The sequence below is a fragment of the Gymnoscopelus microlampas genome, assembly GCF_963454915.1.
Source record: "Gymnoscopelus microlampas genome assembly, chromosome: 23".
Lineage (NCBI taxonomy): Eukaryota > Metazoa > Chordata > Actinopteri > Myctophiformes > Myctophidae > Gymnoscopelus > Gymnoscopelus microlampas.
In genome coordinates, this window is record NC_139960.1 from 4,393,392 (window position 1) to 4,417,133 (window position 23,742).

Sequence of the window (23,742 nt, forward strand, 5' to 3'; positions counted from 1 at the left end):
ACAACCCTACTATAGAGTGTGTGTTCAGGAACAGGGGTCTCCCCGTCTCTCCTGCTCTTTTGTAAACAGAAAATACATTTTCAGGTCAGGATACCAATTGTATCATTTGTTTGTCCGGAGAGAGAACTCACACAGGATGCAGGATAAGTGTATCCTGTGTAAAACAAGGGACATTTATGAAAACGACAACAGAAAGAGACATTCAAAATTGGAACGACCTGAAAATGTATTTTCATTACGTTAAAGAGCTGGAGAGTCGAGGAGACCCCTGCTACTGAACAAACATAGGAATACGCAGCTTTAACTTTTTGTCTTTTAAACTTTTTTACAAAAACATATATTTTACACACCCCTTTTAAGCAGCGTGCAGATGAAAGTGCATCCAAGGTGTCCAAGTGTGTCAATGGGCATCCTGTATGCATGGTGACCCACATTGACAGCCAGCACTGGGCCCGTGGGTCCCGGATGCAGACCCCCGGCCTGCCTGCCTGCTGGGTGGCTGGGGGGGAAACGGTGGACTTGCTTACTTCCTTCCTTACTGTCAGCGCAGTCCCCTGTCCTCCAGGAATGTGCTGACATCCAAAGTGCCGCTGGGATAGGGAGATCAGGCTTCCTTTCTCTCTCTCTCTCTCTCTCTCTCTCTCTCTCTCTCTCTCTCTCTCTTAACACTATCACTAACGCTACTGAATTACAAACATGAGTACTGTAACAGTTTTACTGTATAATTATGATACAGGGGTAGCCTACACACTGAAAGTGGGGGCGCAAGATTGAGATGTGACGGACACACAGGGGTCCAGAGGTGGCGCTAGCAGCACACCCTCCTATGGGAGACGTAATCATTTTTGCAGCTGCCATTTCCTGCAATCTAGAGCCTTATATCGTAACCACTTAAGCCCTCATTAAAAAAAAAAAAGTGATACGTAGCAGATCTACAGTACAAGCTCATACTGCGTCGTGACCAATTGTGATGTGTTGTGAGCCTGTACAGCAGTTCTGCTATTTGTGTTGACTAATTTGGACTATTTTTGACAATATAATGACATGCCCAAAATAGGGACACCATATTGAAAGTGATTAAGTGATCAATTGATCAGTTGCTCTTCTCACTAAATGTAATTTCATATGGCGGCATCATAGCCAATTACTAGCTAACCTTCCCTATCTGGTTCAATAATAATATTATTATTTCATTGACTTATAGAGAGCTTATAGAGGCTATGAAGCCTGTCTCAAGGTGCATAGCATTATAATGGAGGAAAGTAAACATTAAACCTATAGAAAATTACAAAAAACCTTTACTGTTTTCTGCAGCTGAGTTAAAATCCTAATCCTATTAGTCCTACATTGGGATAGCAGCGTGTTGATATCCCCCACATTTCCTGTACATGTGGTCTGGTGGGCAATGTCTACATTTCCAGGGAAATGTCACTTACTGGTCTGTTTGGAACATTTCCTGTTTTTCTACATTTGCCGTAACATACAGAATATACAGTATTCCCAGCACACGCACAAGTGAAGAGCAGCGAATGTGTAGGACATGGTGTGTGTGTGTGTGTGTGTGTGTGTGTGTGTGTGTGTGTGTGTGTGTGTGTGTGTGTGTGCGTGCGTGCGTGCGTGCGTGCGTGCGTGCGTGCGTGCGTGCGTGCGTGCGTGCGTGCGCGCGCAAGACAGAGAACAGAGAGCGATCTCATCTCCACATTCTGTGGCATAACCCTGGCAGGGTTATGTTGACAGATAGGAGATGGATCAGGAGAGAGGGCAAATCAGGACAGAAAAGATAGGAAGGGAAGTAGAAATCTCTTCAAGCAGTGGCGGTTCTATGTCCATCGGACAGTCTGTCTGTCCGTCCGTCCATCTGTCCGTCTGTATGTCCATCTGTCCGTCAGTGTTGATTTCGTCGACTAAAACTATGACGAAAAATGTTCGTCGACTACCTTTTTTCACTGACGAAAACTAAATAAAAACTAAATAAAAACCAAGCTATGATGACTAAAACTATGACTAAATATATTGACAATATTGTCAACAAATAAAAAGTAGACTAAAATGTTAGTGAGGGACTAGTGGAGAAGAGATCCAGTAGAACTAAAAGACAAGTCATTTTATGTTTGGTTGCGTTCGGTGTTGCGCTCTGAAAATAGCAGATCTACAAGCTCACAACGCGTCGCGCTGCGACGCGTTGTGAGCTTGTAGATCGGCTATTTTCAGCATGCAACCAAGTGTAAAATCAGCCATTACGACGCCACCAAGGCACCGCCAACATACATTTTAGTCGACTAAATCAACTGTAGATTTAGTCGACTATAATCTTATGATATTTAGTCGACTAAAACTAGACAACATCTATAACATTTCAGGTGACTAAAATATGACTAAAACTAAATGGAATTTGATTCAAAAGACTATGGCTAAAACTAAATCCATTTTTTTTGTCAAAATCAACACTACTGTCCGTTCAACTCTTTGGTTCCAAACAACATATCTCAAAAAACTGGCTGGAATGCCATGGAATTTGCTCCTACTGATTCTGGTGACCCAGTGGCGTTTCCTCTAGCGGCTCCCGTAGGCCAACATTAACAACTGTACACGGTATCTCCAAAGCTAATGGGCAGATAGCCATGAAACGTGCATGAACCCATCCTCCAGTCCAGTGCAGTGGTTTTTAAAACCTTTTGTGCAGAACGGGCAAGTCAAAATCTCAAGGCACACCTGTATTCATAGTGAAAATACCATATCTACAAGTTCATAGTGCGTCACATAATGTGAGCTTGTAGATTGGCTATTTTTGCAACAACAACAAAAACATTGGGGGGAACAAAAGAGATTAAAATAAAATAAAATGATTGTAAAATGCCGACCTATAATTGCATGCCAAAAATAGGGAGACCAGGTTGAAAGCGATTAAAGTATTACAGTATTACATCCAAAAAAAGTGTCCATAAGATTAAGCTTTTTCAGTTTTTAACATACATGATGTGCATGTTTTCCAGAGTGTCCAGAGCACGCAGCCAACCCCTGCAGCAACAATGGAGTGTGTTCCGAAGGAATGGGGGGCAACGGAACCTGTAACTGTAAGGTAGTGTAAGGTTCTCCTCACAACGTAGCTCGTTGTGAGCTTGCAGATCTGCTATTCTCGCCAAAATGTTCATCACAGAATAGAGATGCTATAGGGATCATGTGGTTAAAACACATAAAGTGTCAAAGAAAACCATATGGATACACACATAAAAACAAAGTAAAATGTACATAAACGTGGAATACCATATGTTCGTGGTGTTTTCTTTTTGTCAGCAACACCATCTCCCTATGCATCGAATTAGGAATAGGAAACATGGAATGATAAAAATGTCCCCCTTTCCACTATCGCACAATATGATTTAACTTACGCGTGTGACGTGTGTGTGTGTGTGTGTGTGTGTGTGTGTGTGTGTGTGTGTGTGTGTGTGTGTGTGTGTGTGTGTGTGTGTGTGTGTGCGTGTGCGCGCGTGGTGTCGTTTGTGTGTGTATTCAGGAGGGCTATACAGGAACGGCATGTGAGGACTGTGCAGCTAACAGATATGGACTCACCTGTAAATCAGGTACACATACTGTCCCTCTCTTCATTTCTCTGAAATGATTATATAACATACTGTATATTTACTGTATATAACGGTATGTGCTTTTCTCCCCTCCGTCCTATGATTATGTACTAGTATGCACTTGTGTGCATGGTTTGTGCAGCGCTGGCATGCAAGGTGACGGGACGTGCCTCTGTTTCTCTGGGTACAAAGGCCCCAACTGTGACCAAGGTGAGAAGTTAATAGAAAAGTATGTGAGAAAGTAGGCGAGAAATGTAAACGAGCAGCAGAATTGTTTTATAACACTTTGAAACATGTTTCACAACACATGAGTTAATTTATATTGACGCTTCATTCTCACATACAGTACCTGAATATTGTGCCGTTTTATACTGCAATGTTTCAGTTATTATGCAGCAGTCGCTTTACATGATTATACGTCTAATTTCCTATAATAATTCAAGTCTATATTCCTCATCACTTTGATACGTTATTATTTATTTTATTATTTAATAAGTGAATTAATTAATTAATGATATGCATCTGCCATTGTCCTGTGGCACGATGTTTTCGTATTGCTGTTCATTTATGTTGATACTTCCTGGAAACAGTTTCTCCTTGTGCTATTGTGTAAGGCGGGCTTGACCTGCTTTAAATGGAGCCATAGCATGAGATGGAACTTTCCTTTTAGACCTGGTCTTTCTCTCCAGAGATGCCTGAGTGTGCTGCTCTGAGCTGCCAGGACAACTCTCGGTGTATGGAGGAGGCCATGACAGGAAGGCTGGTGTGCAGCTGTATGCCTGGTTACCAGAGCGCAGGGGCACAATGCATATGTGAGTTGACCATTTTCAACCTTGTCTTCATATAATTGTCCGTCACTCTGGTAATTAGGTTTCTGAACTGTCCACAGCCCTCCTCTGAGACACAGAGTGAGTAGACGGAAATGGTTCCATATTATAATGAGCATTAGTGAGCACCAATTATCTGAAGATTATCTGAAGGAAATAGGTGAAGTGGTCCTTCGAATGATCTGATAAAGTCAATTAATCAATGAACCGACTTTTGTCTTCCTCAGCGATTAACCCTTGCCTAAAGAAGATGTGCCACACCCATGCTACATGTGCCCACACTGGCCCCGACCAGCACCTGTGCACCTGTGCTGAAGGGTACAGCGGGGACGGGCATGTGTGCATGGCCATCGACCCATGCCAGGCCAACATGGGTGGATGCATAGCTGGCACCACGCAATGTCTGTACGACGGCCCGGGGAAAGTGAGTGTGTGTGTGTGTGTGTGTGTGTGTGTGTGTGTGTGTGTGTATATATGTATGTACAGTGTGTACAGTATGTGTGGGTTTTGTGTGATTTGATTGAAAGGTTACAACATGTCACATAGTGACACATTGTGAGCTTGTAGATCTGCTATATTTCGCCCAATGTTCGCCTATTATGACATGCCCAGAATGGGGCCGCCAAGGTTCATGTGGTATAAGTGGATACTTTTATTGGTTGCTTTGTGAGACAAGTTTAGTAAGCATTGACAATAGGGCTGCAACTATCCATTATTTTATTAGCGATTTTTCTATTGATTACTTTTTCGATAAATCATATAATCGAGATGCCATATTTTTCATTTTTTTATCAACAAAAATCATTAACCATTTATTCATGAAACATTATTTAGACTTTGTCGCAAAACAGTGTTGTGCAAAATAGGAATAAATGAAAAAATGTCATGTTTCCAAAAATAGCTGATCTACAAGCTCATAGCCGGCACTCGGTGCCGCGCTATGAGCTTGTATATCTGCTATTTTTGAATAGCCAAAGAAATCTAAAATGACAGAGATGATTGTTCAAATGACACAGATTACTGTTTCTTTTTTATAGTCTATTAAATCGATTAGTTCGATTAACCGTTGCACCCCTATATAGTTAATCCCGTAAGTCTGACCGTGTGTGTAATGCTCATGTTTTGATCCATATAGTCGCACTGTGAGTGCCTTTATGGCTTTGCCAACATGAAGGATGGAGTGTGCAGCCTCAAGGACGTCTGCCGACCTGACACCTGCCACAAGAATGCCAACTGTGCCACTGTGGAACCAGGAACATTCCAGTCAGTGGCTCTATGATTTGTGCGTGTGCGTGTGCGTGTGTGCGTGTGCGTGTGCGTGTGCGTGTGCGTGTGCGTGTGCGTGTGCGTGTGTGCGTGTGCGTGTGCATGTGTGTGTGTGTGTGTGTGTGTGTGTGTGTCGCAGTGGTGGAAAAAGTACTCAAATTCTTTACTTAAGTAAAAGTACCAATACTGCAGTATAAAAATACTCTGTTACTAGTAAAAGTCCAGAATTCAAAAATTACTTGAGTAAAAGTACAAAAGTATTGGCATCAAAATGTACTTAAAGTACCAAAAGTAAAAGTACCAAATATTTGAAAATAGCAGATCTACAAGCTCACAACGCGTCGCATCGCGACGCGTTGTGAGCTTGTAGATCGGCTATTTTCAAATAGCCTATGTATAAAATAGGGTTAAAGTGGTAAATGTATGTTTCATTATATCATTGTTTATATCTGAAAAGTAACTAACTAAAGTTTTCAAATAATTGTAGTGGAGTAAAAGTATAATATTTGCCTCTGAGATGTAGTGGAGTAAAAGTAAAAGTATTGGAAATTGGAAATACTCAAGTAAAGTACAAATTCCTCAAATTTGTACTTAAGTACAGTACTTAAGTAAATGTACTTAGTTACTTTACACCACTACGTGTGTGTGTGCATACGTGCATGTGTGTGTGATCATTAACAAATGAATGTGTCATACAGTATGATAAATGATTTCTCTCTTTTAGGTGCACCTGCAACCAAGGCTACCTTGGTAATGGGTTGGTTTGCTATGGCAACATCATGCAGAGGCTGAATGAGCTCAACACCGAGCCCGGTGGACAGTGGACCTCTCAGCTCAGCAGTGCCATCACACTCTTTAGTAGGACCTTTAATACTGTTTATATTGCCTCTGTTGGGCATATCCATATTTCAACTTTTTTGTTGTTTTTTGTGTGTAAATGAATGCCTTACTTTGTCATACAAGATTGTCACACAAAAGTAGCAAAAAAAAAGCTCACAATGCGTTGCATCACAACATCTGCATCTGCTATTAGATCTGCTATTTTCGCTATTTTTGTATATTTTTTGTTAAAAGGTGGAAGCAGTATTCTGCCAATATTTTGCCAATTTCAGCCAATCAGGAGGTAGTACCCATTCCAGTTTTGGAATTTCTGCTAATTTCTTTGTGTCATCACTTCCAATTGCACTTGTTAATCCTGTATCCTGTGTGAGTTTTCTCTCCTAATTGGATCAAATGTATAAACCGACCTGAACATTTATTTTCTGTTTACTAAAGAGCTGGAGAGACAGGGAGAACTACTGAACAAACACAAGGATTACTAGTATCAGAATATAGAGCTATTTAACACTTATTTGAACAAAAACATATCACTTACCATATACTTTTAAGTGTGTCTGTGGGTTTTATAAATATTGATCCAATTAAAAGTATCAACTAGACTAGAGCTTGTGACTAAATACACTAAGGTTTCCACACGATATACTATAATACAATTCAATTCAAAAGGGCTTTATTGGAATAAGAAAACATATGTTTACATTGCCAAAGCAAATATGACCAATCAACTCTAAGGTAACTCTGAGACCTTACAAGTGGAACCAAACAGATGAAACACTGAGGATCGGGGTCCAAGAGATGTAAAAAATGTTTTATCCAATGGGGATCCGTGGCTTAACCCATAAAAACCAGGAAAGCTTCTGTGTCATTTTAGATTTTTGCGTTGGCTATTCAAAAATAGCAGATCTACAAGCTTGTAAATCTGCTGTTTTAGAATTCTTTTCAAAGTGTGAGAACTACCGATTAAGAAGGCATTTTTAGAATCGACCTCAGGTCTATACGTGTTAATCAAACTGGGGGTTCTTGAAATTCAAATGGCTGAGAATCCCTCCTTTAAACCATTTCCATGACTTTTATGTTTGCCGTCCCTTTTCTCTTTAAGATGTTCTGTCGTGGCCGTTGACCTCTTTGGGGCCCTTCACTGTTTTCGTCCCAATCAACAAGGGCTTCCGTGGAACCTCGGTGAGTGAATCCACAGAGAGTTATGTATACAGTAACTCTATAACTGTTGACAGATTCTAGGCTAGCTTGGAAGTATTCCACAGGTTGTTCTCCTTCTAGGTCCCCAGACCCCACTTTGTGAACCACTGTTCTAGGTTGTCTCCAAGTGATGCTGAGGCTTTGCTTGTCCTCATAGATTCATATACAGCACTATCATTCTGTTGTGTAATATAAATGATTCTTGTTTGTTTGTTTGTTTGTTTTACACATTGTCTTTGCTAATAATGTTGTCAATGTGTACAATTTTCAGAAATGTAATTCTTTTGGGGAAAAAACCCCAGCTCCCCTGTAACTCTGAGGACCCCCTAGGGCAGTGGTTCTCAAACTTGAGCCCGGGAGTTTCAGGACTATACGGGAGTGTACAAATGGAACCAAATGGTTCATTTGGTTCCATTTGTACACTCAGAATTAGGATCTTATAGATTGCAGATGGAAAATTGTATCACATGGGGGTCCAAGGCCGAATGCATATCAAACTGGGGGTCCTTGAAATTAAAAAAAGTTTGGAAACCTACCTACCCTAGGGGTCCCGGATCCCCTGTTGAAGAAACCTGCTTTCGAGGTTAGGTTGAAGATTATAGTATATTTCCTGTAAATATGTATATATATTTTAATCCTCACTATTTCAGCTGAAGGGTATAATGGCTGATTCATCCAAAGCCAAGTACTTGTGCAAGCTGCACCTTGTTGCCGGGGAGATGGCCTTTGACACTCTGAAAGCTGCGGATGTTTACTACACCTTAACTGGCAAGGCTGGCGAGGCGGACACCGCGGACGGGGTGAGACTAACAGCACAGTACACTGTCATTATTTTACACTTTGGCTATTAAAAAATAGCAGATATATAAGCTTATAGGAGCTTGTAGATCTGCATTTTATTTTATTTTATCGTGAACATTTGTGCAAATCTTTGAAAATATGTATTTTTAAACGAACATTTGTAACTCAAATCTTTGCTTTTGGAGGGTCCCTGTTCCCTCAAATCCACTGTTTCGGCTTTAACGAGTGTCTATACGAACAAAATTGGCCCCGTGTTGGGAGGGAAGCCGAGCGGGGAGGCTGATAAATGTGTGTTGTGCGGGAGGAGTAGGACGGAGGCTCTATACGACTTCGTCCTCCTGGTGGGGGCGCCTCACTGGCAGGTGAGCCAGTAGGATTACAACAGCAGTGACAACAACATACATAAATGTGTGTGTGGGGAGGAATTAATTGGCATGACGAAAGATAATCAAGTGGACCCTGCTCCAGCTCCAGAAAAGGTTGGTGCAGCCACTGATCTATCGGAGAAGCCCAAGTCCTTTGTACTGTGTGTGCGTCTGGCATAACACTGATAGGAATCACTGAGGGCCTGCGGGTTCAGTCAGTGACATGAGGTGACACGAGGCATGGCCTTCACACCTCCGTCATGTCAGCGCTTCACCCCCAACCCCCCCCCCCCCCCCCCCCGGAGCACTGTCAGCGTGATGGGTGTCTATTGTTGTTACCAGAATGTCTCCTCATGTCTCCTAATGAGGCCCTGCTTTACTTCAACTACTGGTGTGTGTGTGCGTGTGCGTGTGCGTGTGCGTGTGCGTGCGTGTGCGTGTGTGTGTGTGTGTGTGTGCGTGTGCGTGTGCGTTTGCGCGTGTCCTAAGATAGCCTCAGTTTCCTTTCTGTCACTCTCTTCCTTTCCGCTGACCTCCTGTACTTCCTATATGAGGGAACGCAAGTCAACATAATATCTCTGGGGATGTTTGAATTGATGGCCCTTTACAGCCCTCTTCCCTTTCTCTGAAAGACAAGCTGCCTGTTTTAAAAAGTGCAGGCATCTGTTGCCTCTGTATGGGAGCGCACACACACACACACACACACACACACACACACACACACACACACACCCTTGACTGCCTGGGACCGTTTACGTTGGGCATGCCATTTGTTCACAATTTGTCCCCAGAGCCATGCATGATGTGCCAATGTACAATCAGTGGTGGAGAACTAATTACATTTACTTAAGTACTGTACTTAAGTACAATTTTGAGGTATTTGTACTTTACTTGAGTATTTCCAAGCTAATCCAACTTGTAACAGAGTATATCCATATTCTAGTATTGATACTTTTACTTACGTAAAATTTGTGGGTACTTTTTCCACCACTGGCAAGTATAGACAGTTGTCAACAGTACTGTCAATTCTCGAGTCTCACATTGTCACATCTACATGCCTACGTGGCATGCTACATAACTGCATGCTGACGTCCAAACTTTCCGTCGGAAAGGGAGGTGATATGGGGAGGCGATATAACCAGTGGTGTAAAGTAACTAAGTACATAAGTCAAGTACTGTACTTAAGTACAATTTCTTTAAAAAAAAAAAAGATTTTTGGGCTTTTATGCCGTTATAGATAGGACAGTGAGCTGACAGGAAATGGGGAGAGAGATGGGAGTGACACGCAGCAAAAGCCTCAGGACTCGAACCCGCGACACGCTGTCAGGCAGTATAGCCAATGTGCCTGGACCGGACCATTAGAACACAGCACACTTCGAAAAATAAATCAAAATTTACCCATAATATTATACATTTATGTAAGGAAAGAAGGTAAAAAGTCATTTTAATTTACTCTAATTGAGAACAAGTTTCTCTCTCTCAGACATGTAAAAATGGAATATTGACAATTTTGGGGTAATTGAGCCACACTTATCATATTCATATTTGACCCGTAAAAACACAGAGACCATCAGAATGAATTAAAATGGTGATTATTCATTTTGTTGAGTTAAAATAGCTGTTTCTGAGGATATCTTGAAGCAGCTTCTTCTTTTTTCATCTTTCTTCCAATAAAGAAATGTAAAGGGTACATAACTATTGAAACTTCAAAGATGACCCTAACACACTAGAAAAAAATACCACGTCATTTTATTTAACTATTAATGTTATTTATGTCATTAAAATCTTAGTGGTTAATTGGGGGCCCATTTGCAATACCCTCGTGGCCCACCAGTGGGCCCCGGCCCACAGGTTGAGAATGGCTTTATTATATCATGGTGTACTATAGACCAATTATTTGTTTACCAACATTGAGACTGGATGCACAGGTGATTGTTTCATGCAATCAATTCTCAACCTGTTGTTTCAGGGTGCGCTAGTTTCAGCACACTCCAACCCCCTCTTTTGTGTTGGCTAGTGCTGCGCGCTCTAGCGAGACCTGACAGAATGGGTCTGACCAGAGCCTTCTATTAGAGAGTTGCGCCAATGAGGGGTCAGAAACAGCGTCAGTCATGTGGTTCATGTAGCTGGAAATAGTGACAAGGAGCCGTTGACTTCAATGCATTCCATGAACTTCCGGTTTAGGGATTTGTCACTATTCGCCAATGTATGTGTATGTAGAAGACCTGGCCCGAATAGGTGAACGGAGTTGGCGTAACTCTCTAATAGATGGCACTGGGTCTGACGCTTGCGCAGTATGACGCTTGCAACCAGCGTGACGTTGTCTGTTAAGGGGTCTAGACCCCTTAACAGACGACATCACACTGGTTGCAAGCTTACTGGTTGCAAAATAAACCCATTCTGTCAGGTGTCACACAAGAGAGGGTGAGCACCCCAAAACAACAGGTTGAGAATTGATTGCATCATGAAACAATCACCCCACCTGTGCATCCAGTCTCAATGTTGGTAAACAAGGTCACACATGCCCTATATGCATTTGTTTTACACTTCCCCACACGTACAGTATTATGGACAAGAATGTGATTTTGCTTTCTTTACAGGACGGGTCCACGAAAATCCGCATCCATGGCAGCAGGAGGAAGGGTACGATTGTCCAGTCCGACGTCATCGCGTCAAACGGGAAGATCCACATCATTAATAGGCTGATGGACAGTGTCTCACCCACGGTGGAGAGCAACAAAGAGGTTGGCTGAAGTCGAACGAAATAACTAAAACCAGAATTGAAAAAACTAAAAACGATGCTTTTGCAAAAAGACGATTCTAACTGAAACGGTATTGTGTGTTTACAAAACGAACTAAAACAAACTAAAACCATAGAGAGTCCTTAGTTTTAGTCTTTGTACATTTTTAGCGGTGCCAACCGCTCTAAGCTTGACTTTGTCCGTATGTCCGTGGAAGCACGGGATGAGCACGGGATTTCAAACAGCTATAACTCCAGTTTGCAGCATGCCACCAAGTCCAAATATGGTATGTGGACTTAGACCACCAATAGGGACGAGCATGAATTGCTGAAGTTATCAAAGAGGGGTCCAGGGACCCCCAAGCACGGGATGAGCACGGGATTTTAAACAGCTATAACTCCAGTTTGCAGCATGCCACCAAGTCCACATTTGGTATGTGGACTTAGACCACCAATAGGGACGAGCATGCATTGCTGAAGTTAGCAAAGAGGGGTCCAGGGACCCCCAGCGTATGTTATGTTTGTCCGTCCGTGGAAGCACGGGATGAGCACGGGATTTCAAACAGCTATAACTCAAGTTTGCAGCATGCCACCAAGTCCAAATATGGCATATGGACTTAGACCACCAGTTAGACCACCAATAGGGACGAGCATGAATTGCTGAAGTTATCAAAGAGGAGTCCAGGGACCCCCAGCGTATGTTATGTCCGTCCGTCCGTGGAAGCACGGGATGAGCACGGGATTTCAAACAGCTATAACTCCAGTTTGCAGCATGCCACCAAGTCCAAATATCGTATGTGGACTTAGACCACCAATAGGGACGAGCATGAATTGCTGAAGTTATCAAAGAGGGGTCCAGGGACCCCCAAGCACGGGATGAGCACGGGATTTTAAACAGCTATAACTCCAGTTTGCAGCATGCCACCAAGTCCACATTTGGTATGTGGACTTAGACCACCAATAGGGACGAGCATGAATTGCTGAAGCCCCGCCCCCTCTGTCTTCCCATTGGCTGGCCTTCAAACAGGCATAACTCAAGTTCACAGCATGCTAGGGAGTACACATTTTGTACATGGACTAAAACCACCAATAGGGACGAACTGTAATTACTTAAGCCCCGCCCCCTCTGTCTGCCCATTGGCTGGGCTTTAAACAGCCATCATTCCAGTTTGCAGCATGCTACCAAGTAAAACTTTGGTAAGTGGACTCAGACCACCAATAGGGACGAAATGAAATGAGTTAAGCCCCGCCCCAAAGGCACCGCTTCCTTCACACAGGGTGTGATTTTTCATATACATAAGCCTAATAGTTTTGTGGGGATGTGAAATGTTATCTTCCAATATGTTTTTAGCTGTGCCAGATCATTCGTATTTCAACCTCACCGCTATTCTGCTTCTTTCAGTGCCTTCAGCCTACACATCCACTCACTAACTCCTCATTCTCAACTGAATGTGTTGAATTCATTCATGACGTAGGATTATGTCTTGTCTTTTGTTTTTTTTTATGCAGGAAAACCTGATGAAGATTTTGTCTGACAATGGAAAGTTTTCCCAGTTCAAGACTCTTTTAGAGGTATGCATGTTTTGTCTTATTCAACGAGTATGGGCCTCAGATCATTAACGAATGCTCACATTATTCTTATCCTCGGCTCTGTGCAGAGCGCTTAACAGGCTTGCATTCAGGGTTATGAGATTCAGTTACATTGTGTATGCGAGACAGGGCCGTGTATGCGAGACAGGGTTGTGTATGTGAGACAGGGTTGGGTTATCTCTGCCTTCTGATACATCTGTGAACATAAAAAACACAAAGGTAGTTGCTAGAACAGCGGCAAGAAGGATGCTAACAAATCTACACCCTCTGCATGGAAACCAATATCATAACACAAATCATAGCAGTTTTCTGCGAAGATATTTAATGTAGAGCGAAAACAGAAAATAACTAGAGCCCTGACGGTCAACCATATAGGTTTTAAGTGGTTTCAGACCACTTATTTGGCACAGTAAGGGAACAGCATCAAGTCCAACAAAGAACCTATATACGTGACTGTATGCCGTACGTACACTATGAAACAATTTGCATTCATTTTGTATACGATGCTCCCTTGCTTTGCAGAAAGCCAACCTGGCATCTGTGATGGATCTGCCAGGCCCCTACACTGTCTTCGCCCCAACTAATGCCGCCTTTGATGCTATGAACGATGGACATCTGCAGTACCTGAGCTCTGCTGAGGTGAGCCGCAGTTACACGAGAGCACACACACGCACGTGCACATGCACACGCACACACACACACACGCGCGCGCGCACACACACACACACACACACACACACACACACACACACACACACACACACACACACACACACACACACACACACACACACACACACACACACACACACACCCCACCCTGTACCCTCTGTGTTGACGTGCTCGTCTCTGACACCTGACTTCAGGGCTCCAGAAAACTGGTGGAACTCCTCAGGAATCATATAGTGGCCTCCACCGCAGTGAGTATCAAAACCACTTAAACCCTCTAGTCTTAGAGAACCGGACTTGAGTTGCAGCTGTACTTGAATCTCTTTTGACCGTCTACACACCAAATCTCTTTGGCAAAAATAGCCGATCTACAAGCTCACAACGCGTCATGTTGTGACACGTTGTGACACGTTGTAAGCTTGTAGAGCTGCTATTTTTGGCTTGTTTTCCCCTCCAGAACATGGATGCTGGGGTTCAAGTTGTTAATCCCTTAAAAAACACAAGAGGCCGACTGGGTGCTCCCAGGAGATAAAAAATGTCTTTAAAGTGTATTGAAGGTGCTTCTAGGAGCAGGGGGAATGTAGACTTAAAAAGGAAGAGGAGATCCAAGCACTCAGAACATGTGGAGGAGAGGAAGTAAAGTTAACACAAATGTTATGTTTCGACCAGTTAAGGTCTTGATCAGGGCGAGAACCCATAGTTAGTTGCGTGCCGGTGTCGTGCACCGTAAAATAGCAGATCTACAAGATGTTGCGAGCTTGTGCTATTTTTGGTGTGTGGCACCGCCGCCCAGTTAACTATAAATCAGGCATTGTAATATACATGCAAGCTGACAGTAAAGCACACCCTATGTCAGTAATCATGTCTCTCATCTCCTGATAAGTTTGTCCTGTTGTGTATTTGAAGCTGGAGGTCTACAATATCGCATCAAGCCCCCGAGTTGTCACCATGGCCAACCAGGTTCTGTCGTTTAACGTCACAAGAAATGTGAGTACACATTTCAATACTGTTTTCAAGAGATACAAATGTCAAAGTTGGCTTATAGTCTGTCTTTAACATGTTCTATCCTTTACATGTGCTTGTGCGGACACACACGCACGCACGCACACACTCACACACACGCACACGCAAATCACAGGGTCAGATTCAAGTCAACGGAATGTCCGTTTTGGAAGCGGACGTGGAGGCCATGAACGGACGTCTCTATTCGCTGGACGGTGTGCTGACGCCGTCCTCCATTGAGCCGGTGCTTCCGCAAAGATGTGACATCACAGAGAACAAGATCATCAAGGTGAGCTTTGTGCACGTTGCGCTGCAAAAGCCCTCAGTGGACATTTAAAGGCACAGATTGTAACTTTGCTCTCTTTTTACATTACAAAAAAAAAATATATATATATATGTATTTTTTTTACCCATCATTTCCCTCTATGCCAGCAGTCATCAGCCACTGGAGTAGTGTGGTGGTGTTTACCTGCAGAAACACACTGCCCTCTCACTGTATTTTGGTGTTTTCACTGTTTGTTTTGGTAGACGCCAGTGGTGGAAAAAGTACTCAAATTCTTTACTTAAGTAAAAGTACCAATACTGCAATATAAAAATACTCTGTTACAAGTAAAAGTCCAGAATTAAAAAATTACTTGAGTAAAAGTACAAAAGTATTGGCATCAAAATGTACTTAAAGTACCAAAAGTAAAAGTACTAAATATTTGAAAATAGCCGATCTACAAGCTCACAACGCGTCGCGATGCGACGCGTTGTGAGCTTGTAGATCTGCTATTTTCAAATAGCCTAGGTATAAAATAGGTTTAAAGTGGTTAATGTATGTTTAATATCATAATTTATATCTGAAAAGTAACTAGTAACTAAAGTTTCCATGTAAATGTAGTGGAGTAAAAGTACAATATTTGCCTCTGAGATGTAAAAGTAAAAGTATTGGAAATTGGAAATACTCAAGTAAAGTACAAATACCTCAAAATTGTACCTAAGTACAGTACTTAAGTAAATGTATTTAGTTACTTTCCACCACTGGATAGACGCCCAAAAAAGTCCCCGTCTACCAAAACAAACAGTGAAAACACCAAAATACAGCGAGAGGTCAGTTTCTGCAGGTAAACACCACACTATTCCAGTGGCTGATAACTTCTGGTTTAGAGGGAAATGATGGGTAATTCTTTGTATTTGTTATGTAAACACAGGGCAAAGTTACACCTTTAACTATTGACTGTGTTTTCGCGGTGCGTCTGAGTGCTCATTTCTACGGAGAGGACAATACCAACAGTAGTGCCTTCCCTTTGATCAGTGGCTCCCCCCACCCACCCATCTGACCACTTAACACAGCCATTCGGCTACCAAGTTAAAGGTCAGATGGGTGGACCGCGTGCATTTTCAGAGCATGTTTATTTGAATGATCAATCAGTCGATAGCGTTCCGGCTTGGATCAATGGAACCAACGTAATATACTTTAAGTTCTTATTTATTGTTATCGCTGTTGTATTTTCATTCAAAAGGTTCAAAAAAAGTTAATTAAAAAAATATGTGTTTTTCCAATTATTAGTAAGTAAGTACATTTTCTATCTCTCTTTCTTTCTTTCTTTCTTTATTCCTTCCTTCCTTCCCAGGGTGAATGTGTAAGCTGTAGCAAGATCAAATCAACCAAATGCCCAAATGGAGTTCCCACAGTAAGACGTCACCTCTCTTTATGTCTCTCTTGATGTGACATACGTATACTGTACAACAAGCAGCAACATTGTTTGATATCTTCCTCGACCAACGTTTATTTCTAATAACACCACAGTTACACGCTCTGTGTTTGACAGGAATCCGTACACTTTGGCTGTGCGTACCCAATTACCATCAGCACTACTCCCCCCTTAACTCTGGCCGCAACCGGCTGCTCACTCCTCTGCAACGCAACTGTCACGGTAAAAAAAAACACACACACACACACACACACACACACACACACACACACACACACACACACACACACACACACACACACACACACACACACACACACACACACACAGATCAGTACTCAGGAATGCTACAGTTCATTTCCTCACTGTATTGTCCATCCACTGCGTCTCACTGCAGTGCAAACACAAAACCAATAGAGAGGATACCAGAAACTACACTGCAATAATGCATTGGTAGATTGTTAACCCGTAGATAACATATTACGGTACTGTATATAGAGAGATCTAGTTCAAACTGACTGACTGACTGACTGACTGACTGCTGACTGTGAGGTTCAATTCATGAAGGTCTCACAGGCAATTTTATTACCTGTGTAGGCCCTATAAAGAGAAGAATGCATTCGCCATCTGTTTTGAATAAGGGATGTCATGTTTTGCAAATAATTAAGTTTACCTAGACTAAAGGTAAAACCATTTCTTAATTCCATTTAAGGATGTGTTTTCCCTATAATTTATAATTATATGTTATGGGCCATGACGGAGGCGCGCCGACTCAGCAGACCTTAAGGCTGAGGAGACGCGCCCGAGCGCCTCCAGGCGCGAGTGCCCGCGTCGACCAGCCGCTGGGCTTCTAGTCGACTCAGCGCCGTCCGAGTTATGTACCGATAGGGACAGAATCGTAAATATTATTGGTGCGGACTGCGTTTGTTCCACTGACTGCGTTTATCCCAACTACCACTCAAAGTGGCTCCTGGCCAACTGCCTGGATGAGGCAGCCTTATTTTTTAAAGCTTTGTGCTTTCTATTAGACTGTGCAGGGCAGAGGCGTCTAATCTCTGAGTCAGGGTGACCGCATACCCTCGGGTTAAAGCTATTTCCTAATTCCATTTAATTGTCTTCCAATTTGGAAGACAATTAGCTCCCTGTTGATGGTCCAAATGTTGATGGCTCTTGGTATCAATGTGCCTTCATTGATATTCTCATTAGCTCAACAATGAGATCTCCCCCTCAACTTTGTGGTTGATGTAGGTGATCAACTCTATTGTTTAGGTTAGTAAGAATATGTGGATAGTTTCAGTTACTTTGGGCAGTTTAGAAGTTTAGGCCTCCTGGATATTTTGTGCTAAGTCTTGTAATCCATTCTTTTTCATGGAATCTTCTCTGTCCAATTGTCCAGCAGTCATTGAATTCCAGGCCGCATACTTTTATGGCTTCAATCCCATGTGTTATAAAGTGTTGAACAATTAATAAATGGGTATCTTTTTCATTATTAATGGTGTACCTGTGTTGGCTTATTCTAATTGCTATGGAGTTGCTTGTCTCTCCTACATACTGTAATCCACACACTTGGCAAGTAATCAGATAAACACAATTTCTGGTGTTGTATGTGATGTTCTGTCTTAGGCTAATAATGTTTTTGTTTGTCCTGTTTTTAACCGTTTGTTTAGGGCTGAAGTAGTTAGGCCTTGCCCGTGCTACTTGGTTCCATGGCTTCAATTTGCTGTGGATCAAGTAGTCTTTCAGATTTTTGTTTTTCCTATAGGCCGAAATTATCTTAAAGTTCTGTAGGAGGTTTCCTCCCCTGTTTTCAAAATTGCTTTTGATGGCTCTGTTTGCCAATAAACTTTGGCTGGAAAATGTGGTTACTAAGGCTAGTGTGGGTTTCTCATTCCTTACTTTCACTTCCTGGAATGTGTTGTATGATTTCCTGAGGAATGTTCTTGTATATCCACGTTTCCTTAATGCTGTGAATAGAGTTTTGCAGGCATTTTCAAAGTCTGCTGTTTGTGTGCAGATTCTTTTGAAACGTAGGAGTTGTGACTTGACTATTCCTGCGAAACAATGGGTTGGATGGAAGGATGTCTTGTGGAGCAGTGCATGTGTATCAGTCTCCTTAAAAAACACCTTTGAATCCAGTTTGCCGGTGGTGTTAAAATCTTTCCCTTTGAAGACTGTAACATCCAAGAAGTCAATGTGTTCTTTGTTTGTGACATATTTCACTGTTATTGAGGCATGATGTGTGTTTAAGACCTGTATGAATTGCTCAAATTCCTCTGTGGAGTGCTCAAATACTCCAAAAATATCATCTAGAAACCTAAAATAATGTGTGGGTTTGAATCTGCATTTTTTAAGAGCTGTTTCTTCCCATAAAGCCAAATATATATTTGCGTAGGATGGCGCAAATTTCTTTCCCATGGCTGTTCCACTGATCTGAAGGAAGGTTTTCCCATCAAATGAAAAGTCGTTTTTGGTCAAATTTAATTCTAGTAGTTCCAATAATTCTGCGTCTGGTCTTTGTCTGTCAGGATACTTTTTAAAGATATCTCTGATTGCTTTCATTCCCGCTGCTGTATTAATGTTGGTATACAGGCTATCAACATCTATTGAAAACAAGAAGGCACCCTGAGGAACCGTGATGTTTTTTATTTTGTCAATAAAGTCATATGTATCCTTAATATAGCTTGGGTGTTTTACAGATAGTGGGTTTAAGTAGAACTCAATATATTCTGCTGTGGCATATGTTTCTGAGTTACAATCCGAGACAATTGGGCGTGCAGGTGGAATTTCATAAGGAATAGTCCAGCTGTTTGGGTCCTTGTGGATTTTGGGTAGAAGATAAAGGACTCTAGCCCTAGGGGAATTTTCGCCCCGTAGGTATTTTTCTTGTTTATGGTCTATAAACTTTTTCTCCCTTAACTTTGTAATGATTCCCCTCACTTCTATCGCTGTTTGTTCAAAAATGGGTGCTTCCAATTCCACATAGTGATTTGAGTTATTCAACTGTCTTAAACTCTCAAAAACATATTGTTGTCTGTCCAGAATGACTATACGACTCCCTTTGTCCGCAGGCTTAATCACAATGTCCTGGTTGTTAGCTAATGATCTTAGAGCTCTCACCTGATCTGTTGTGATGTTATTCTTTTCTTTCAGGTGTCCTGGTACATTTTGTACTGTGGCTCTGTCCATCTGGATCAATTGCTTTAGGCTGTCCGGTAGTTTGTCATTGTCTGATAGATTGAATGCTTGAATGCATGTTTGTTTGATTGATTGATTGATTGACTGACTGACCGATCGATTGAATGATTGATTGAATGCTTCATTGAATGCTTGATTGATTGATCGATCTATTGAAGCACACATCTGTGTATCGGCGCAGGACATAAAGCGAGCGATGCCCAGTAAATGGCTGGTGATGTGGCTAAGGTGTTTACCTGTCTCTGTCAGACCCCGGTGTGCTGTAAGGGTTTCTACGGTCCAGACTGCAGCCCGTGTCCCGGAGGCTTCCAGACCCCCTGCTCCAACCATGGCCAGGTCAGACACCGTGACTCTTGTAGATCAGCTATTTTCACTATTTCTGTACACCACCATTGTGCAACAAATGTTTTGTTTTAGGTTAAAAGCACTATATTCTAATAGTACTCATTGCTATATAGTGTATGTTCAGTAATAGGAGTCTCCCCCTCTCGCCAGCTCTTTAATGAACAGAAAATACTTGTTCAGGGGGGTTGCAATTTTTCAGCCAATCAGGCGAGAGTACCCATTTAACAGCTTCAATTTCATACTGTTCCAGTTCCAATTTTGTCTGCTCACTTAGAATTTCACTTGTTTAATCAGTATCCTGATTGGATAACATTGGTGTCCTGACCTGAAAGTGTGATTTATGTTTGTTTACTAAAGAGCTGGGAAGACAGGGAGACTCCCATTACTGAACAAACACTCTCAATGAGGACTATCAGAATATAGAGCTATTTAATACTAAAACAAAAGAATATCACACTTACCCTAACTTTAAAGGAGACACACCATGAATTTAAAAAATATATTTGATATTTAATATCATATGGTGTATGTCCCTCAAACCATTTTCAAAAGGTTTGAGCCTAAATCAGCACTCAGATATACTCATCCCAAGTCAATTCTCTCAGGCTTATAAAGCACTTTCAGCTGCAATACCAAAACGTCCTGTTGGGCAGAGGGGTGCTACTGAGCAATTCTGTCTGTCAAAATACATGGGCAGAATGGTTCGTGATGTAAGCAAACATGCCATTCTGAGATGGCCTGTTCAGACACGCCCATTCTGAAAATCTCTGAAATGAGAATGAATGACTGAATGTTAAAAAAAAATTTTTTTTGGGGTACAAGAGACACTGGGGAGCCCAAAAAATAAAAAAAATTAAAAAAATGAAATTCATGGTGTGTCTCCTTTAACTGGTTAAACAGGCAAATCGATTTAGTCGATCATTAAAAAATGTGTTGCTTCTCGATTATTCGGTTATAAGTCAGTTATCGGTTCTAAATATCGGTTTACATCTAGTTGATCAGGACATAGTGGATCAGGGCATGGTGCAGTTGATGCCCAACCTAAACCCAAGCATTCGTATTCTAGGAAAGCTTTCGCAGAAAATAGCCGATTTACAAGCTTAAAACGCGTTGTTTTAACCTCAGATCAAACGCTTGGATGCGCTACGTCGTACACAATACCAAATCTGAGGCAGGGAAAAAAAACGTGCGTTTTTTGGGCCCTGGTCGTGGAATGATCTACAGACCAGATTAAAACTGGCTTCTCTGATCCCCCTAGTGACTTTTAAGAGGATTGCCATGGGCACACTCTCCAGCCATTGCTCCTGCTTTGACGAGTAGCAAATGCTGTGATCTTAGTTTTATATTAGCTTAATAGTTTCATGATGTATTGTTATTAGCTTTTTAATAGTCTATATTTGGTGCTATTTAGACTATCTCTGAGCCTCACTTGGTAGTAGTTTTTTGGTATTATGGATGTTTGTCTTTGTCATGTCCTGTATTGTTGTTACTGGCAGAGCTGTGTAACATTTATTTGCCTCTTCTCTTGGCCAGTGCACACTCGTAAAAGAGACTATGGTCTCAATGTGATTTTACTGGTTGAATAAAAGTTATATAAAAAAAATAATGTTAGCTTGTCGATCGGCTATTTTCAGCGAAGATATTTAATGAAAACAGAAGAAAAAAAAACACTAGTATAGATCCCTGAGGGACTCCGATCAACAATGGGGTCATTTCAACCAATGTTTTTTTGTGTCCATGTCTTGCCAGTGTATGGAGGGAATAGAGGGGAATGGAACCTGCATCTGTGAGGCCAATTTCAGAGGCTCCAAATGCCACTACTGTGCCGATCCAAGCAGATATGGACCCAGCTGTGACAAAAGTATGTCTGACACTTCCTCTTCTTATTTTACAATGACATAGACTATGTATAGTATTTTTACATTGTGCAGTGGTTCCCACCATTTTCCTCTTATAAATCTCCTAGCTCCATTGGACCCTCAAAACTGTCGGTCAATCCACCTGCAGTAACTCCAACTTTGAATTAGAAATCTCCAATCATATCAATATCATAAACGACACAGTCGCATACCTGACAGAATCGCCGGGCTGATTTGTTTATTTTTGGAACACAGTTCTTATATGACACAATGCTAAGATTTTTCAATAGAAACAATATTTCTGTGACCCAGGGGATAATGGAGTGACGTCAGGACTTCCATACTCTCTAGTCTATACAGTAGAGCTTTAACAGTCAAATGAAAGCATACAAGGTATCGAATCAAGTAAGTATAACGAGGCATCACAATACAGACATTTTGTAAGTGTTGTAGTAAACCTAATAGGCTAGTAGAATATGTTACAGTATAGTGTACATACCAGATTGTAACATAAACATCATTAGGAAAGTATGTCTATGGAAATTGAGAAGTGACACACTGATTGTCTTAGCCTCTGGACACTCCTCAAGCAACGTTTGTGTGCGTGCGTGCGTGCGAGCGTGTGTGTACTTGTATAACTAGTATTACGACACCCAAATGTCCCCAAAAGCATAATTGTAGGATTTGAGAATTAAACATTGTGAGACACTGGCGCGTAATTTAACTCAGACTTTTTTAGGGTTAGGAGTAAAACATTTAAAATATTTCTGTCTGTCTGTCTGTCTGTCTGTCTGTCTGTCTGTCTGTCTGTCTGTCTGTCTGTCTGTCTGTGCGCTTCTCTCTCCAGGCTGTGACTGTATCCATGGCCAGTGTGATAACCGTCCAGAGGCTACTGGCCGGTGCAAAGTGGGCTCCTGCCTGACAGGCTACACTGGACCATACTGCGAGCGGCGCACCCAGGCCTGCGGAGCCCAGGTTCAGTACTGCCACGCCCACGCAGACTGTGACTTCAACGAGGGGGCCACAAAGTGTGTGCAGTCGCTTTAATGAGCTTTTCACAAACAACATGGCATTGCCAACTTAAAAAAACGTGTATGTGCAATAAGTAGTTTGTTTTCACAGTAATGGCTGGGTGTGTGTGTGTGTGTGTGTGTGTGTGTGTGTGTGTGTTTGTGTGCGTTTGTGTCGTAGGTGTGTATGTAAAGATGGCTACCAAGGTGATGGCATCACTTGCGTGGAAGCGGATCCCTGTGCTCCACCACTAAGGGGGGGATGCAGTGTAAATGTAAGTCGCATGAGTTACTTAACACAGGCGAACATGTTAACAAGGGGCGATGAAGCCTCATTTCTCTGATCGTACATTGATGGTAACTGTGTTCTGCGCTGCCCCCTGCAGGCTAAATGTATAAAGACAGGGCCAGGCACGCACTCATGCCAGTGTCTAGCCGGGTGGAAGGAGGATGGCGACGAGTGCCAGGCCAGCAACAACTGTGACAGTGCAGAGAGAGGGGGCTGCCACCCCAATGCCAGCTGCATTTATGTGGGACCTGGGCAGGTAATGTACGCAGTGCTCTCCTCTGAGAAAATACGATGAAATAAGATGAAAAGAAATGGTGAATTAGGCCATTTCAGCAGACAGCATACAGGTAGTATTGTTGCTGAAATCTGTGAAGCCGATGCTCAAACTGGATATGTAGGCCTTAGGCAGGATTTTTGACGCAAAAACTCCTGCACGTTTAATGGTTTTAAATGCTTAGTGAATCGAATA

At 42.1% G+C, this 23,742-nt stretch overlaps 1 protein-coding gene across 1 annotated transcript in view; it reads left to right on the forward strand.

The window, feature by feature from the left end:
* Positions 1-23,742, forward strand: part of stab2 (stabilin 2) — a 78,932-nt gene that overhangs the window by 6,024 nt on the left and 49,166 nt on the right. The window contains exons 4-25 of the mRNA XM_084050405.1: positions 2,994-3,079; positions 3,515-3,581; positions 3,696-3,791; positions 4,271-4,393; positions 4,636-4,832; positions 5,544-5,671; positions 6,399-6,532; positions 7,614-7,693; positions 8,362-8,511; positions 11,478-11,621; positions 13,127-13,189; positions 13,730-13,846; positions 14,074-14,127; positions 14,783-14,863; positions 15,015-15,167; positions 16,495-16,554; positions 16,693-16,797; positions 20,020-20,106; positions 21,865-21,976; positions 22,822-23,002; positions 23,166-23,259; positions 23,371-23,529. Of these exons, the coding sequence (XP_083906531.1) occupies positions 2,994-3,079; positions 3,515-3,581; positions 3,696-3,791; positions 4,271-4,393; positions 4,636-4,832; positions 5,544-5,671; positions 6,399-6,532; positions 7,614-7,693; positions 8,362-8,511; positions 11,478-11,621; positions 13,127-13,189; positions 13,730-13,846; positions 14,074-14,127; positions 14,783-14,863; positions 15,015-15,167; positions 16,495-16,554; positions 16,693-16,797; positions 20,020-20,106; positions 21,865-21,976; positions 22,822-23,002; positions 23,166-23,259; positions 23,371-23,529 (2,471 nt within the window). The remainder of the gene's footprint in view (positions 1-2,993; positions 3,080-3,514; positions 3,582-3,695; positions 3,792-4,270; positions 4,394-4,635; positions 4,833-5,543; positions 5,672-6,398; positions 6,533-7,613; positions 7,694-8,361; positions 8,512-11,477; positions 11,622-13,126; positions 13,190-13,729; positions 13,847-14,073; positions 14,128-14,782; positions 14,864-15,014; positions 15,168-16,494; positions 16,555-16,692; positions 16,798-20,019; positions 20,107-21,864; positions 21,977-22,821; positions 23,003-23,165; positions 23,260-23,370; positions 23,530-23,742) is intronic.